General features: G+C 54.9%; 2 protein-coding genes across 4 annotated transcripts; both read left to right on the top strand.

The window, feature by feature from the left end:
* The first annotated feature begins 66 nt into the window (after positions 1-66).
* PRODH2 (proline dehydrogenase 2) lies at positions 67-9,298 on the top strand. Of its 2 annotated transcripts, XM_073547321.1 has the most exons (10): positions 67-962; positions 1,268-1,461; positions 2,695-2,815; positions 2,911-2,994; positions 3,076-3,156; positions 3,239-3,385; positions 4,050-4,216; positions 4,334-4,444; positions 8,786-8,874; positions 8,950-9,298. In XM_073547321.1, the coding sequence occupies exons 1-10, from the start codon at positions 651-653 to the stop codon at positions 9,117-9,119; spliced, it is 1,476 nt and encodes a 491-aa protein (XP_073403422.1). In that variant the 5' UTR covers positions 67-650; the 3' UTR covers positions 9,120-9,298. The 2 variants fall into 2 exon arrangements, with proteins under 2 accessions (XP_073403422.1, XP_073403421.1); XM_073547320.1 differs by having other exon boundaries at positions 8,786-9,298.
* A 2,936-nt stretch (positions 9,299-12,234) lies between these two features.
* On the top strand, positions 12,235-17,613 carry LOC141050715 (ADP-ribosylhydrolase ARH1-like). Of its 2 annotated transcripts, none has more exons than XM_073547311.1 (8): positions 12,235-12,521; positions 15,689-15,780; positions 15,993-16,091; positions 16,343-16,448; positions 16,527-16,606; positions 16,685-16,868; positions 16,984-17,198; positions 17,272-17,613. In XM_073547311.1, exons 1-8 carry the CDS (start codon positions 12,511-12,513, stop codon positions 17,427-17,429), a joined length of 945 nt encoding a protein of 314 aa, XP_073403412.1. In that variant the 5' UTR covers positions 12,235-12,510; the 3' UTR covers positions 17,430-17,613. The 2 variants fall into 2 exon arrangements, with proteins under 2 accessions (XP_073403412.1, XP_073403411.1); XM_073547310.1 differs by having other exon boundaries at positions 12,236-12,521; positions 15,689-15,915.

Genomic DNA, 17,613 nt, shown 5'->3' with positions numbered 1-17,613 from the left:
CCCCGCCGCCGTCTGTGTATACTGTCTGCATGACCTTAAAGGGACGGGGGTCACCTAGGACATCCCCCCCCCCCCCCCCCCAATCCTCCGCCACTCCAGCGGTTTACATAGGTCTGCAGACGGTAACTTCCCCTTGTGAGAAGTGTTTCAGCTGCCGCTCCGTGCGATAAATCCTTGGGTCTGGACAGATGCGACCGTTCCCACAGGTCATCAAAATGCAAATTGGGACAAGGGCCCTTTAAGAGCAGGAGGTTGGGATGCAGCGGCTCCCTCTGGTGGTGGAGCTCAGTAATTGCACCTTTTCTGCCTTACGCAGGGATGCAGCCTGATTCTTTACGGTTCCTGCGTCTCTATGAACCATGGTGCTCCGCCTGAATAATGGGGAGACGGGGGCTGGGACCCCGGTATTGTGCGTAGTGGTCTGTAGAGGAGATTTTCCCCCTTTGCTGCTCCCTGGTGGTGGATGTGGACATTGCTCTGCGGTGTCATCTCAGAGCATGGGTGACCTTTATTACATTGCCCCCTGCGCGGTCGGACCTGTCGCTGACTAATCGGCCGCTGGTGAAGCGCTCAGCAATGGGTTAATAAGTGTCCCGTCCCTATATACATATGTGTTAACCCCGTCATCCCCTGCGGTGGGGCCATCATTTATGTACACAGCTGCCGCCGTCCCACGTGCGCGGTCATTGGTCACTGACTGTCCCCCCGCGCTCACTGCAGTCCGCAGGTGTCCCCGAGCTGCACTGATCATGTGGCGCTTCGCTCGCTGCCTGCGTTCTGGGTTGTGGCTCTCGCCCCGGGTCTGGACTTGGTCCTGTAAGGCGTTCGCTCACGGGCCGGGACCGGCGCTCAGTTTTTCAGATGGAAAGGCTTTCAGGCTGAAGAGCGGCTGGGAGGTGGTGCGGGGGCTGCTCATATTCCGGCTCTGCTCTGTGCCCACTCTGGTGAGGAACTCCGACAAGGTGAGTGCCGGAAACGTCACCGCTGACTGGTCACAGCTGAGGGTTCGCTGCAGTGTATCAGGCTGAACCATCAGAGCATTGTCCTGACTGATCCCAGACCTGTGCGCACAGCTGAGGGTCTGTTACAGTTGCATCAGATCCTCCCCAGACGACGCATTGTAACAGCCGTCCGGTCCGCAGCCTGCGCTCACTGCAGAGACTTGTTACAATGTGTCAGACCAGGTTAAGACGCATCTCTCACACAGGATCGGACCCCCGATGTTCAGACCCCCGATCTCCTCCATGTCTGATTCTTCTCCCCGCAGCTTCTCTCCGTGGCTCGCAGGCTCCTGGGCCGCAGACTCTTTGAATGGGGCATGAGAGGCTCGGTGTACGGCCAGTTTGTCGCCGGAGAGACCCTCCCTGAGATCCGGGCCTGTACGGAGCGGCTGGCGCTGCTCGGCATTCGCCCCATGTTGGCTGTACCCATCGAGGAGGACTTGGGCGAAAGCAAAAGCGGGTGAGCTGGGAGCCATGATACATAACCTGACCACTAGGGGGCACTGCAACATATTTCATGTGTGATTTTATTGTCCTGCTTTCCTAATGTAATAGTGGAAACAGTCAGTATGAATGACCCCCCCCCACCCTCCTGCCAGTGGTGGTAGCAGCTGCTTATATGTCAGCTAAATTATAGGCCCAGATCATATAAATGGTTTGCATCGGGCCCCGGAAGCCTCACGTTACCCCAATGTCTACACTTCATTAAGAAAAATATTACATTGAAGATAGATATATATAAGGTCACATTACCAACAACTGCCAGCAGATGTCACCAACAATGGAAACTGCCACCTTCAGGTTAAAGGTGGTACTGCAGCACAAAATTAGCAATCTTGCACTTTGACACCATTCACTCTTTTATACTCCTTGTAATTCAGGATGATTTTACAGCAGCTTCATTATCAGCAGAGGCAGGATTACAATGATGGCACCTCAATATACAGCTCACCTCCTCCTGTACAATGACTGACAACACCTCGATGTCACAACTCACCTCTTCCTCCCTTCACCATGACCTTTGATGCTCTCTTATATATTGAAGCATCTAATGAGCGTGTGCAGAGTCTGTTCATTGCTTCTAATGTACACCTCAATTTCCTGGAATAATAAGGAAGAGGCTAAAAAAAAAGAATGAGGGGTCGGTGTGAAAATTGTAACATTTTTAATATGGATTGTGGTAGCATAACATTTTTTACCAGTTTTGTTATTTTTTTTCCTGCCGTTCCCTTGATTTTTCCACTTTCTTTTGTTTTAATCTGTAATTTGGTTCGAGATAAGGGCCTTATTATTTGGTTCTACTCTTTATGGTGTTTTCCATGGGGGCGTGGCTCAGAGCAGCCCAAGAGGATCCTGTGAGCCACACCCCCTCTCAAAGATCATACATTAATGACCAATAGTGCTTAATCTGATGAACACATTGGCTTTAAGGGGGCTCAGAGAGTGTTTGAATGGTGGTGTAGGCTCTTGCTATAGGTTTTGCATTAGAGCCTGAAGTTACATCTCTACACATGAGAACGAAAACGGAAAAAAAAAATGTTTTTTGATATTTTGAGCTGCAGTACCAGTTCCTGCCAGCAGATGTCACTTCTGTTAGTATTGAGCAGGAGCAGTGCCACCTGCAGTCCATGATCGGTACTGCACCCAGTCTTCTGTAAACGCTTTGCTCCGTGTTTGCCGCATCATTTCGCAGGGAGCGCTGGTACGAGCAGAACGAGGAGATCATGCTGAAGTGCGTGGACCTCTCCTCGGCGGGAGGCGACCGTCCCATGATGCAGCTGAAAATCACGGCCCTGATGAGCGCCGACCTGTGCGTGAGTGCGGCACATAATGTAAAGCTGGGGGGAGCGGGAAGCGACAACCATCAGACCCGGTCACCACGTCTCCTCTTCCTCCCTCGTGTCATCAGAAGGTTCTGTCCGTGTGTCTGTCCGATCCGTCTCAGCGGCCGGCGCTCAGTCCTCAGCGGATCGTCTCCATCATGGGGGGCCAGGTACGGGGGGCGTCTCCGCTTTTCGGCCATATTGGCACAGTTTTACGACACTCGTAGTAAACGTCGCCGTCGTTCTCGCAGGATCCGGCTTTTCCCTTCCTGTCCGACGAGCAGAATCGGCATCTCCAGACGGCGGTGCGGAGGCTCAGCCGCGTCGGGAAGGTGAGGACGGCGAATGCGCAGTGTTGCCTAGCAACCACCTGGCTTCCTGCTGTACAGTGCACTGCCTCTGATCTCTCCACAGCACGCCAAGGCGAAGCGCGTCCGTGTCCTGGTGGATGCTGAGTACACGTACGTGAACCCCGCGCTCAGCCTGGTTACCATGGCGATGATGGCCCAGAGCAACACGGACGAGCCCTGGATCTGGAACACCTATCAGTGCTACTTAAAGGTAAGACGTCGTCATGGAGACAGAACAGTCAGGGTGCTTGATGGTCTCTGCCATCTTGGAGAAGGGGCCATGTATCAAAGATAAGACAATCGCCATGGAGACAGAACAGTCAGGGTGCTTGAAGGTCTCCGCCATCTTGGAGAAGGGGCCGTGTACCAAAGGTAAGACAGTCGCCATGGAGACAGAACAGTCAGGGTGCTTGAAGGTCTCCGCCATCTTGGAGAAGGGGCAATGTATCAAAGGTAAGACAGTCGCCATGGAGACAGAACATTCAGGGTGCTTGAAGGTCTCCGCCATCTTGGAGAAGGGGCCCTGTACCAAAGGTAAGACAGTCACCATGGAGACAGAACAGTCAGGGTGCTTGAAGGTCTCCGCCATCTTGGGGAAGGGGCCATGTACCAAAGGTAAGACAGTCGCCATGGAGACAGAACAGTCAGGGTGCTTGAAGGTCTCCGCCATCTTGGGGAAGGGGCCAGGTATCAAAGGTAAGACGGTCGCCATGGAGACAGAACAGTCGGGATGCTCGATGATCTCTCCCAACTTGGAGAAGGGGCCACGTACCTTTGAGCGAACGCCATGGTCGTGCGGGAGGTGCCGTTATGTTGGTGACACCCTCATGGATGGGCTGTTACCCCCCTTGTTGTTTTGTCTTTCCGTCATGGAGCATTCATACAAGAACCTGACCCAGGACCTGCGCACGGCGGACACTCTGGGCCTTTGTTTCGGGGTGAAGTTGGTCCGCGGGGCGTATATGGAAAAGGAGCGGAAACTGTCGAAAGAGAAGGGTTACAGGGACCCCGTCCAGCCCGACTGGGCGGCCACCAACAGGAGGTGAGGAAAGTGGAGCGGACACCGCTGAGGGGCTGTTACAGTGTGTCAGTGAGATCAGAGCTGCGGAATGATACATTGTATCACTGCAGAATTCAAACACTGACCTCTGACCCCCAGTTACCAGCAATCACTGGATCACCTGCTGGAGCTGATCGCACAGGACGGAGCGAAACACAACCTGATCGTCGCCAGCCACAACGAGGAGTCCGTGCTGCACGCTGCGCACAGGTGGGCGTACCACAGGGCTGAGATACACGGCTCAGCAGTCAGTATCACACAGGATAGGATTAGATACACGGCTCAGCAGTCAGTATCACACAGGAGAGGATTAGATACACGGCTCAGCAGTCAGTATCACACAGAAGAGGATTAGATACACGGCTCAGCAGTCGGTATCACGCAGGATAGGATTAGATACACGGCGCAGCAGTCGGTATCACGCAGGATAGGATTAGATACACGTCGCAGCAGTCGGTATCACGCAGGATAGGATTAGATACACGGCTCAGCAGTCGGTATCACACAGGAGAGGATTAGATACACGGATCAGCAGTCAGTATCACACAGGAGAGGATTTGATACACGGCTCAGCAGTCAGTATCACACAGAAGAGGATTAGATACACGGCTCAGCAGTCGGTATCACGTAGGAGATTAGATACACGGCTCAGCAGTCGGTATCACGCAGGATAGGATTAGATACACGGCGCAGCAGTCGGTATCACGCAGAATAGGATTAGATACACGGCTCAGCAGTCAGTATCACACAGGAGAGGATTAGATACACGGATCAGCAGTCAGTATCACGCAGGAGAGGATTTGATACACGGCTCAGCAGTCGGTATCACGCAGGAGAGGATTAGATACACGGCTCAGCAGTCGGTATCACGCAGGAGAGGATTAGATACACGGCTCAGCAGTCGGTGTCACGCAGGAGAGGATTAGATACACGGCTCAGCAGTCGGTGTCACGCAGGAGAGGATTAGATACACGGCTCAGCAGTCGGTGTCACGCAGGAGAGGATTAGATACACGGCTCAGCAGTCGGTGTCACGCAGGAGAGGATTACATACACGGCTCAGCAGACAGTATCACACAGGAGAGGATTAGATACACGGCTCAGCAGACAGTATCACACAGGATAGGATTAGATACAGAGCTCAGCAGACAGTATCACACAGGATAGGATTAGATACACAGCTCAGCAGACAGTATCACACAGGAGAGGATTAGATACATGGCTCAGCAGTCAGTATCACGCAGGATTGGATTAGATACACGGCTCAGCAGTCAGCATCACAGGATAGGATTTCAGCAGTCAGTAATACACAGGATAGGATTAGATACACAGCTCAGCAGTCAGTATCACAAAGGAGAGGATTAGATACACGGCTCAGCAGTCAGTATCACACAGGAGAGGATTAGATACACTGCTCAGCAGTCAGTATCACCCAGGAGAGGATTAGATACACGGCTCAGCAGTCAGTATCACACAGGAGAGGATTAGATACACGGCTCAGCAGAGAGTATCACACAGGAGAGGATTAGATACACGGCTCAGCAGTCAGTATCACACAGGAGAGGATTAGATACACGGCTCAGCGGTCGGTATCACACAGGATAGGATTAGATACACGGCTCAGCGGTCGGTATCACACAGGAGAGGATTAGATACACGGCTCAGCGGTCGGTATCACACAGGAGAGGATTAGATACACGGCTCAGCGGTCGGTATCACACAGGAGAGGATTAGATACACGGCTCAGCAGTCGGTATCACACAGGAGAGGATTAGATACACGGCTCAGCAGTCGGTATCACACAGGAGAGGATTAGATACACGGCTCAGCAGTGAGTATCACACAGGATAGGATTAGATACACGGCTCAGCAGTCAGTATCACACAGGAGAGGATTAGATACATGGCTCAGCAGTCAGTATCACACAGGAGAGGATTAGATACACGGCTCAGCAGTCAGTATCACACAGGATAGTATTAGATACATGGCTCAGCAGTCAGTATCACACAGGAGAGGATTAGATACACGGCTCAGCAGTGAGTATCACACAGGAGAGGCTTAGATACACGGCTCAGCAGTCAGTATCACACAGGAGAGGATTAGATACACGGCTCAGCAGACAGTATCACACAGGATAGTATTAGATACATGGCTCAGCAGTCAGTATCACACAGGAGATTAGATACACGGCTCAGCAGTGAGTATCACAAGAGAGGCTTAGATACACGGCTCAGCAGTCAGTATCACAGGAGAGGATTAGATACACGGCTCAGCAGTCAGTATCACACAGGGTAGGATTAGATATACGGCTCAGTAGTGAGTATCACACAGGATAGGATTAGATACACGGCTCAGCACTGAGTATCACACAGGAGAGGATTAGATACACGGCTCAGCAGTCAGTATCACACAGGAGAGGATTAGATACACGGCTCAGCAGTCAGTATCACACAAAGAGGATTGGATACACGGCTCAGCAGTCAGTATCACAGGATAGTATTAGATACATGGCTCAGCAGTATCACACAGGAGAGGATTAGATACACGGCTCAGCAGACAGTATCACGCAGGATAGTATTAGATACACGGCTCAGGAGACAGTATCACACAGGAGAGGATTAGATACACGGCTCAGCACTGAGTATCACACAGGAGAGGATTAGATACACGGCTCAGCAGTCAGTATCACACAGGATAGTATTAGATACATGGCTCAGCAGTGAGTATCACACAGGAGAGGATTAGATACACGGCTCAGCAGTCAGTATCACCCAGGAGAGGATTAGATACACGGCTCAGCATCACACAGGATAGGATTAGATACATGGCTCAGCAGTCAGTATCACACAGGAGAGGATTAGATACACGGCTCAGCAGTCAGCATCACACAGGAGAGGATTAGATACACGGCTCAGCAGTCAGTGTCACACGGGAGAGGATTAGATACACGGCTCAGCAGTCAGTATCACACAGGAGAGGATTAGATACACGGCTCAGCAGTCAGCATCACACAGGATAGTATTAGATACACGGCTCAGCAGTCAGTATCACACAGGACAGGATTAGATACATGGCTCAGCAGACAGTATCACACAGGAGAGGATTAGATACACGGCTCAGCAGTCAGTATCACACAGGATAGGATTAGATACACGGCTCAGCAGTCAGTGTCACACGGGAGAGGATTAGATACATGGCTCAGCAGTCAGTATCACACAGGATAGGATTAGATACACGGCTCAGCAGTCGGTATCACACAGAATAGGATTAGATACACGGCTCAGCAGTCAGTATCACACAGGAGAGGATTGGATACACGGCTCAGCAGTCAGTATCACAGGATAGTATTAGATACATGGCTCAGCAGTATCACACAGGAGAGGATTAGATACACGGCTCAGCAGACAGTATCACGCAGGATAGTATTAGATACACGGCTCAGGAGACAGTATCACACAGGAGAGGATTAGATACACGGCTCAGCACTGAGTATCACACAGGAGAGGATTAGATACACGGCTCAGCAGTCAGTATCACACAGGATAGTATTAGATACATGGCTCAGCAGTGAGTATCACACAGGAGAGGATTAGATACACGGCTCAGCAGTCAGTATCACCCAGGAGAGGATTAGATACACGGCTCAGCATCACACAGGATAGGATTAGATACACGGCTCAGCAGTCAGTATCACACAGGAGAGGATTAGATACATGGCTCAGCAGTCAGCATCACACAGGAGAGGATTAGATACACGGCTCAGCAGTCAGTGTCACACGGGAGAGGATTAGATACACGGCTCAGCAGTCAGTATCACACAGGAGAGGATTAGATACACGGCTCAGCAGTCAGCATCACACAGGATAGTATTAGATACACGGCTCAGCAGTCAGTATCACACAGGACAGGATTAGATACATGGCTCAGCAGACAGTATCACACAGGAGAGGATTAGACACACGGCTCAGCAGTCAGTATCACACAGGATAGGATTAGATACACGGCTCAGCAGTCGGTATCACACAGGATAGGATTAGATACACGGCTCAGCAGTCAGTATCACACAGGAGAGGATTAGATACACGGCTCAGCAGTCAGTGTCACACGGGAGAGGATTAGATACATGGCTCAGCAGACAGTATCACACAGGAGAGGATTAGATACACGGCTCAGCAGTCAGCATCACACAGGAGAGGATTAGATACACAGCTCAGCAGTCAGTATCACACAGGATAGGTTTAGATACACGGCTCAGCAGTCAGTGTCACACGGGAGAGGATTAGATACATGGCTCAGCAGTCAGTATCACACAGGATAGGATTAGATACACGGCTCAGCAGTCGGTATCACACAGAATAGGATTAGATACACGGCTCAGCAGTCAGTGTCACACGGGAGAGGATTAGATACATGGCTCAGCAGTCAGTATCACACAGGATAGGATTAGATACACGGCTCAGCAGTCGGTATCACACAGAATAGGATTAGATACACGGCTCAGCAGTCAGTGTCACACGGGAGAGGATTAGATACAGGTTCTCTGCTCTTCCAGGATGGCGGAGCTCGGGATTGGTGGGAGCGGCGGTGCCGTGTGCTTCGGGCAGCTCCTCGGGATGTGTGACCACGTGTCTCTCACGCTCGGTAGGTTGGTGTGGGTCAGTGTCTCTCCTCGCGGTACGCCTGGCGGGGCTGACGTTTCGCCGCTCTCGTCCTCAGGGCAGGCTGGGTATCTGGTCTATAAGTCCATCCCTTACGGTTCGGTGGACTCGGTGATTCCGTATCTGGTGAGACGAGCGCAGGAGAACCAGAGCGTCCTCCAGGGAATCCGGAAGGAGCGAGACCTCCTGCGCCGGGAGCTGAGACGTCGCCTCCTGTGTCGAAGCTGAGACTGCCTGCGGCAAAGATGGAGGAGAGATCCCAGGACTCTGACCGGACTCTGTTCTGCGGTGGAGGGAGGAGCTGACAACCTCCTATAAGCGGCGCTCGTGCATGGAGGGGTGCACTTACTTATCTTCGCTGTCTCTGGAGCAATACGAAGGAATTTTATAAAATCTGCCTCAAAGTTTGGTGATTTGGGAGCGTTATGGACGGACGTGGCCAAACTGCCCAGCCAGACACTGCGCCAGCAGGGGGCGACACCTGTCTGCCTCTACACAGATCAGTATTGGGGGACGGTCTGCCCCTCGCTGCCCTGTATTGGCTGTCACCCCGTGTGACCCTGGCATCCTGTCACCAGTTACAGGGGGGAGCGCTGAGAGTAACGGGATGTTCCCTGTGCGCGAGAAAAGGCGTGGCTAAGCCGGCAGAGAGCACTGGGCAGGAACGCTGAGCGCGCGTCGGGGGTGTGAGGTGAGGGCGGGGAGCTAGGGACGAGAGGACGCGCTGACAGGAGCCGACCGAAGGGGTCCTGCTGACACCCCGCATGTACCGCCGTCTCCGCCTACATCCAGGACCTTGACGAGGCTGAGAACTCGGCCGACGACGCTGACACAACTGACGGTACTGACCGGGGGAGGCGAGATCTGTGTGAGGGATACAGACGCGCGTCGCTACAGCACAGCAGCCCGGACACACCGCCATGAACGGTGTCAGGACCGTGTCACAGGCCCCGATAGTGCGAGGACTCTCACCGCTGAGGGAAGAGTCTATTCCCCCGTCCAAACCTACATCCGTTGGGGCCAGTACCCCGGGCAATGACCGTCAGGATCAAAAGAAGACACCGTCACCGCCAGTGTTATAGAGCACACCGTCACCGCCAGTATTAGAGAGGACACCGACACCGCCAGTATTAGAGAGGACACCGACACCGCCAGTATTAGAGAAGACACCGTCAGTGTTATAGAGGACACCGCCAGTATTACAGAGGACACCGTCACCGCCAGTATTACAGAGCACACCGTCACCGCCAGTATTATAGAGGTCACCGCTAGGGTTATATAGGACACAGTCACCACCAGTGTTATAGAGGACACCGCCAGTATTACAGAGCACACCGTCACCGCCAGTATTATAGAGGTCACCGCCAGTGTTATAGAGGACACCGTCACCGCCAGTGTTACAGAGGACACGGTCACCGCCAGTGTTACAGAGGACACCGTCGGTGTCCTCTGTAATACTGGCGGTGACGGTGTCCTCTGTAGTACTGTCGGTGTCCTCTGTAATACTGGCGGTGACGGTGTCCTCTGTAGTACTGTCGGTGTCGGTGTCCTCTGTAATACTGTCGGTGTCCTCTGTAATACTGGCGGTGACGGTGTCCTCTGTAGTACTGTCGGTGTCCTCTGTAATACTGGCGGTGACGGTGTCCTGGACACCGACAGTATTACAGAGGACACCGTCACCGCTAGTATTACAGAGGACACCGTCACCGCCAGTATTACAGAGGACACCGACAGTATTACAGAGGACACCAACAGTATTACAGAGGACACCGTCACCGACAGTATTACAGAGGACACCGACACCGCTAGTATTACAGAGGACACCGACAGTATTACAGAGGACACCGACAGTATTACAGAGGACACCGACAGTATTACAGAGGACACCGACAGTATTACAGAGGACACAGTCACCGCCAGTATTACAGAGGACACCGTCACCGCCAGTATTACAGAGGACACCGTCACCGCCAGTATTACAGAGGACACCGTCACCGCCAGTATTACAGAGGACACCGTCACCGCCAGTGTTACAGAGGACACCGTCACCGCCAGTGTTACAGAGGACACCGTCACCGCCAGTGTTACAGAGGACACCGTCACCGCCAGTGTTACAGAGGACACCGTCACCGCCAGTGTTACAGAGGACACCGTCACCGCCAGTATTACAGAGGACACCGTCACCGCCAGTGTTACAGAGGACACCGTCACCGCCAGTGTTACAGAGGACACCGTCACCGCCAGTATTACAGAGGACACCGTCACCGCCAGTGTTACAGAGGACACCGACAGTATTACAGAGGACACCGTCACCGCCAGTGTTACAGAGGACACCGTCACCGCCAGTATTACAGAGGACACCGCCAGTATTACAGAGGACACCGTCACCGCCAGTGTTACAGAGGACACCGTCACCGCCAGTATTACAGAGGACACCGTCACCGCCAGTGTTACAGAGGACACCGTCACCGCCAGTGTTACAGAGGACACCGTCACCGCCAGTATTACAGAGGACACCGTCACCGCCAGTATTACAGAGGACACCGTCACCGCCAGTATTACAGAGGACACCGTCACCGCCAGTATTACAGAGGACACCGTCACCGCCACTGTTACAGAGGACACCGTCACCGCCAGTGTTACAGAGGACACCGTCACCGCCAGTATTACAGAGGACACCGTCACCGCCAGTGTTACAGAGGACACCGTCACCGCCAGTATTACAGAGGACACCGTCACCGCCAGTGTTACAGAGGACACCGTCACCGCCAGTATTACAGAGGACACCGTCACCGCCAGTATTACAGAGGACACCGTCACCGCCAGTGTTACAGAGGACACCGTCACCGCCAGTGTTACAGAGGACACCGTCACCGCAGACCCCCGTTGTGGCCCCGGCTCCGATCGGAGCTACCTGGTAGTGCAATTTAATTAAGTACATTACTGCGGCGCTCCGGCGGGTGCTGTGGCCAACGCTGTCTTGGGGGCCCGCCGGCCCGGTGCGTGCAGTGTAGGGGATCCAGGGCCCCGGCGGAAAACAACATACGCTATGATTTCGCAGCCTACGCTGCATTTCTGTGCCTGCTGGGCGGAGCGAAGCACACATTGGGCCCGCCTCCCTGCCTGCAGCCAATCACAGAGTGTATTGCTTCAGACTAGTTCAGTCCCGCCCCTTCCCTGAGCCCTCGCTGTCTATTAGCTCTCTGCAGAGCTGCCTGCTGCATGGACCTCTGGGAAATGTAGTTCCTGGAGAGGTGTGTCTTTGAGGGGGTGTGTCTTTGAGGGGGTGTGTCTTTGAGGGGGCCCAATCAGTTCTAGTTACACCCCTGCATCTTTGCATTAGGGAATCACTCTCCCCCATGTCCATATCTCCCTGCCTGCGGTCTCCTCCTGTGAACTAAACCCCTTGTTAACCCTTGCTCTGCCTCTTGCCCGTCACATACACACCCGGTTTAAATGGGTGAACTTTGACCTCCGCTGAGCGCCCAGAAACAGACACAGAATGCGCCGGGCCCTGGCAGTGAAGGGGTTACACCAGGACACGCAGGTCACATGACTCCAGGACAGGAGGGGGGATTCTGGGTAGAAACTTTGCTCCATCGCGTCCACAGGACACAACATGGAGAACAAGTAAGAGACCGGAGCTGCTGCAGCGCCTCACTGCCCGACAGAACCCTGCAGCTGTAATGTCCCCCATGAGCTGCGATTACCAAATCTACTGCTCCCTGTGATCAGTCACTTCAGGCTGATTAATAATGGGAGGAGGGAGAAGAGCAGAGCCCCCCATATATCCCCTCCTGCCCCCATATATCCCCTCCTGCCCCCCATATATCCCCTCCTGCCCCCCATATATCCCCTCTCCCAATATATCCCCTCCTGCCCCCCATATATCCCCTCTCCCAATATATCCCCTCCTGCCCCCCATATATCCCCTCCTGCCCCCATATATCCCCTCCTGCCCCCCATATATCCCCTCCTGCCCCCCATATATCCCCTCTCCCAATATATCCCCTCCTGCCCCCATATATCCCCTCCTGCCCCCCAATATATCCCCTCCTGCCCCCATATATCCCCTCCTGCCCCCATATATCCCCTCCTGCCCCCATATATCCCCTCCTGCCCCCATATATCCCCTCCTGCCCCCCATATATCCCCTCCTGCCCCCCATATATCCCCTCCTGCCCCCCATATATCCCCTCCTGCCCCCCATATATCCCCTCCTGCCCCCCATATATCCCCTCCTGCCCCCCAATATATCCCCTCCTGCCCCCCAATATATCCCCTCCTGCCCCCCAATATATCCCCTCCTGCCCCCCATATATCCCCTCCTGCCCCCCATATATCCCCTCCTGCCCCCCATATATCCCCTCCTGCCCCCCATATATCCCCTCCTGCCCCCCAATATATCCCCTCCTGCCCCCCATATATCCCCTCCTGCCCCCATATATCTCCTCCTGCCCCCCCATATATCTCCTCCTGCCCCCCAATATATCCCCTCCTGCCCCCAATATATCCCCTCCTGCCCCCCAATATATCCCCTCCTGCCCCCCCATATATCCCCTCCTGCCCCCCCATATATCCCCTCCTGCCCCCCAATATATCCCCTCCTGCCCCCCAATATATCCCCTCCTGCCCCCCATATATCCCCTCCTGCCCCCCAATATATCCCCTCCTGCCCCCCCATATATCCCCTCCTGCCCCCATATATCCCCTCCTGCCCCCCATATATCCCCTCCTGCCCCCCATATATCCCCTCCCCCAATATATCCCCTCCTGCCCCCCATATATCCCCACCTGCCCCCCAATATATCCCCTCCTGCCCCCCATATATCCCCTCCTGCCCCCCATATATCCCCACCTGCCCCCATATATCCCCTCCCCCAATATATCCCCACCTGCCCCCCCATATATCCCCTCCCCCAATATATCCCCACCTGCCCCCCCATATATCCCCTCCTGCCCCCCATATATCCCCTCCCCCAATATATCCCCACCTGCCCCCATATATCCCCTCCCCAATATATCCCCACCTGCCCCCATATATCCCCTCCCCCAATATATCCCCACCTGCCCCCATATATCCCCTCCCCAATATATCCCCACCTGCCCCCATATATCCCCACCTGCCCCCATATATCCCCTCCCCCAATATATCCCCTCCTGCCCCCATATATCCCCTCCCCAATATATCCCCACCTGCCCCCATATATCCCCTCCCCCAATATATCCCCACCTGCCCCCATATATCCCCTCCCCAATATATCCCCACCTGCCCCCCCATATATCCCCTCCTGCCCCCCAATATATCCCCTCCTGCCCCCCAATATATCCCCTCCTGCCCCCCAATATATCCCCTCCTGCCCCCCAATATATCCCCTCCTGCCCCCCAATATATCCCCTCCTGCCCCCCAATATATCCCCTCCTGCCCCCCAATATATTCCCTCCTGCCCCCATATATCCCCTCCTGCCCCCCCATATATCCCCTCCTGCCCCCATATATCCCCTCCTGCCCCCCATATATCCCCTCCTGCCCCCCATATATCCCCTCCTGCCCCCCATATATCCCCTCCTGCCCCCCATATATCCCCTCCTGCCCCCCATATATCCCCACCTGCCCCCCATATATCCCCACCTGCCCCCCAATATATCCCCTCCTGCCCCCCATATATCCCCTCCTGCCCCCCATATATCCCCTCCTGCCCCCCATATATCCCCACCTGCCCCCATATATCCCCTCCCCCAATATATCCCCACCTGCCCCCCCATATATCCCCTCCCCCAATATATCCCCACCTGCCCCCCCATATATCCCCTCCTGCCCCCCATATATCCCCTCCCCCAATATATCCCCACCTGCCCCCCATATATCCCCTCCCCAATATATCCCCACCTGCCCCCATATATCCCCTCCCCCAATATATCCCCACCTGCCCCCATATATCCCCTCCCCAATATATCCCCACCTGCCCCCATATATCCCCTCCCCAATATATCCCCTCCTGCCCCCCCATATATCCCTTCCTGCCCCCCATATATCCCCTCCCAACCCCCCATATATCCCCTCCTGCCCCCCCATATATCCCCTCCTGCCCCCCATATATCCCCTCCCCCAATATATCCCCACCTGCCCCCCCATATATCCCCTCCCCCCAATATATCCCCACCTGCCCCCATATATCCCCTCCCCCAATATATCCCCACCTGCCCCCCCATATATCCCCTCCTGCCTCCATGTATCCCCTCCTGCCCCCCATATATCTCCTCCCAGGCCCCCCATATATCCCCTCCTGCCTCCCATATATCCCCTCCCCAGCACTGATATCCAATGTCACCGGAGCTGGATGAGGCCATGAAAGTTACCTGGGAACACCCCTCCTCCACTGCACAGATGGTTCTGTCCCAGATGGTGCACTTCCCCTTTAATGATGTTGGGGGCTCTGAGCAGTGACACCTGCTGGTTATTTACCGGCACTGCATGTAGTAATAGAAGTCTGCTCTCCCTGCACTGAGCGGGCAGAGCTGCAGTGTAAAGCATGGAGGAAGGGGAGCTGGATATTAGACTCCCGGGTCACTGATCATAGCTGTGGCCTAATGGAGCAGAACGGCAGTGTAAAGCATGGAGGAGGCGAATTTTAGACAACCGCCGACTCCAACAGACAATGCAGCTTAGCTGAAGTCACTTGTCAGGCAGAGCTGCAGTGTAAAGCATGGGGCGGATTTCTGGCCACCACAGACTCCCATAGACGCTGTACTCGTGGCGGAGCTCCTGTAACGTCTGCTTGTCGCTGTGTCTCAGGACGGCGCCGTCTCGTGACCTCTACGTGGCCGCCATGTTGCTGAGCGGGGCCGGAGACGCTCTGGGCTACAGGAACCAGCTGTGGGAATATTGTAAGTCGGGGCCCCAGATCCACACGGAGCTGCAGGCGCTGGGAGGACTGGCGGAGATCAGGGCGGCTCTCCCGGACTGGCCGGTCAGTGACGACACCGTGCTCCACCTGGCGACGGGCGAGAGCCTGGCATCGGGTGGGTGGGCTATAATATGGTGGACGGGGGTCCTCCAATCAGATCGCCTCCTGACTTCTCCCGTTCTCCGCCCGCAGGGAAGCAGAATGACGAGCTGTATCACGACCTGGCCGCGAGATACGTGTCCGCCATGACGGATATGGAGGGGCGGAAGCCCGGACCCACGAGCATTCTGGGTAAGAAGCTTGTCTTCCGTTGTTCTATACTCCAGAGCTGAATTCATAATTCTGCTCTGAAATGTTGGCAGAGATCCTGCTGCCGTGCATTGTGGGAGATGTAATGTCTGTAAACCATCGCAGCCGGTTTCTGCCGGGCCGACACTATGTCTCCCACAATGCAGCAGCGCGCGCCCAGGCCCTGAACCAGCAGAGTGCAGCTCTGGGTGTGACTGGAGCAGAAACCGTGATGGACCCTCTTCTCATTTTAGGAACCTCCCAGTTGCGACCCGGGGAACCTGGCGGCTACAGAATCCCCTTTAACCCCTCTGCGACCGGATGCGGAGCGGCCATGAGATCCATGTGTATAGGGCTGAGGTGAGGAGGAGCCAAAAACTATAGGGGGTCCTGTGCACCCCATCGTAGTCCGCGTGATGTCTGGCAGTCTCTCCGCAGGTTCCCGCGGCCGTCTGAGCTGTCGCTGCTGGTCGCTGTTAGCGTGGAGAGCGGGAAGATGACGCACAACCATCCGACAGGTCGGTGATTGCAGCTCCGGGGGGGCGAGCGCTGGTGGCAGCCATGCTGGGTGTGACCGTCCCGCTTGCTGTCTGCAGGGTATCTCGGCTCTCTGGCCTCCGCTCTCTTCACGTCCCTGTCGGTGCAGAGGGTCCCGCTAGCACAATGGGGCCTCCGCCTGCTGGAGACGCTCCCTCTGGCGCTGGAATACGTGCGCTCCACGGACGCAGACGCCGAGCGCCACCTGGAGGTGTGGGATTATTTTCAGCAGTCCTGGGAGAGGTGAGGAGGAGAGGGGCACAGTCGTAACCACCATTCTTTACACTGCAGGCTGCATCCACAAAACAGAAACCAGAGTGACTCTTACGCTGTGACGATTGTGAGGTTCTCTCCCCAGGTACCTGTCGGAGAGGGGTCTTCTGCAGGGCGCCGGGCCGGCGAGGTTCCCGTCTCCTTACGGCGCGGTGGAGAGGGATGTGGAGTACGGGCGGTGGAGTCTGGATGGCTGGCCGGGGCGAAGCGGTCACGACGCTCCCATGATTGCCTACGATGCTCTGCTGGGGGCCCAGGGATCCTGGGGGGAGCTGTGCAGCAGGTCCATGTTTCATGGGGGTAGGTAGCGGGGTATACTCTGGCCCCTGCTTGGTACAGCCAGACTCCGCGCTGACACTGTCCGTCCCCACAGGTGACAGCGACTCCACCGGGGTGATTGCCGGCAGCTGCTGGGGGGCCCTCCATGGCCTTACAGGGGTCCCGGAGGGAAACTACAGTCACCTAGAATACAGGGAGCGGATGGAGGCGGTGGCCCACTCCCTGCACCGGCTGGCCTGGCCCGATCACTGACCCCGGACAGAAGACCACCCTTAAAGGGGAACTCCGGCTCGGTGATGTCATAGAATGCTGCTCTGTGATGAATTGTGAGAGGATGCTGGGAGTTGTAGTCAGATCAGTGAAATCAACTACTTTTATGCTAATTTCATCATGTGACTTCATAGGAAGACAAGTAATAAAATCCGCAGTGACAAAA

Source organism: Dendrobates tinctorius, unplaced genomic scaffold, assembly GCF_039654945.1.
Source record: "Dendrobates tinctorius isolate UK_male_01 unplaced genomic scaffold, ASM3965494v1 ptg000152l, whole genome shotgun sequence".
NCBI classification, from domain to species: domain Eukaryota; kingdom Metazoa; phylum Chordata; class Amphibia; order Anura; family Dendrobatidae; genus Dendrobates; species Dendrobates tinctorius.
The sequence above is the reverse complement of the archived record's forward strand: the minus strand, read 5'-3'. Positions and strand labels throughout refer to the sequence as shown.

Bases quoted from the DNA above. Each gene is read 5' to 3' on its own strand.
- PRODH2 (XM_073547320.1), top strand. From the start codon at position 651: ATGTACACAGCTGCCGCCGTCCCACGTGCGCGGTCATTGGTCACTGAC. The intron at 2,816-2,910 runs GTGAGTGCGGCA...TCGTGTCATCAG, and splicing joins TGATGAGCGCCGACCTGTGC to AAGGTTCTGTCCGTGTGTCT. The intron at 3,157-3,238 runs GTGAGGACGGCG...ATCTCTCCACAG, and splicing joins GGCTCAGCCGCGTCGGGAAG to CACGCCAAGGCGAAGCGCGT.
- LOC141050715 (XM_073547310.1), top strand. The intron at 16,092-16,342 runs GTAAGAAGCTTG...TTCTCATTTTAG, and splicing joins CGGACCCACGAGCATTCTGG to GAACCTCCCAGTTGCGACCC. The intron at 16,869-16,983 runs GTGAGGAGGAGA...TTCTCTCCCCAG, and splicing joins TTTCAGCAGTCCTGGGAGAG to GTACCTGTCGGAGAGGGGTC.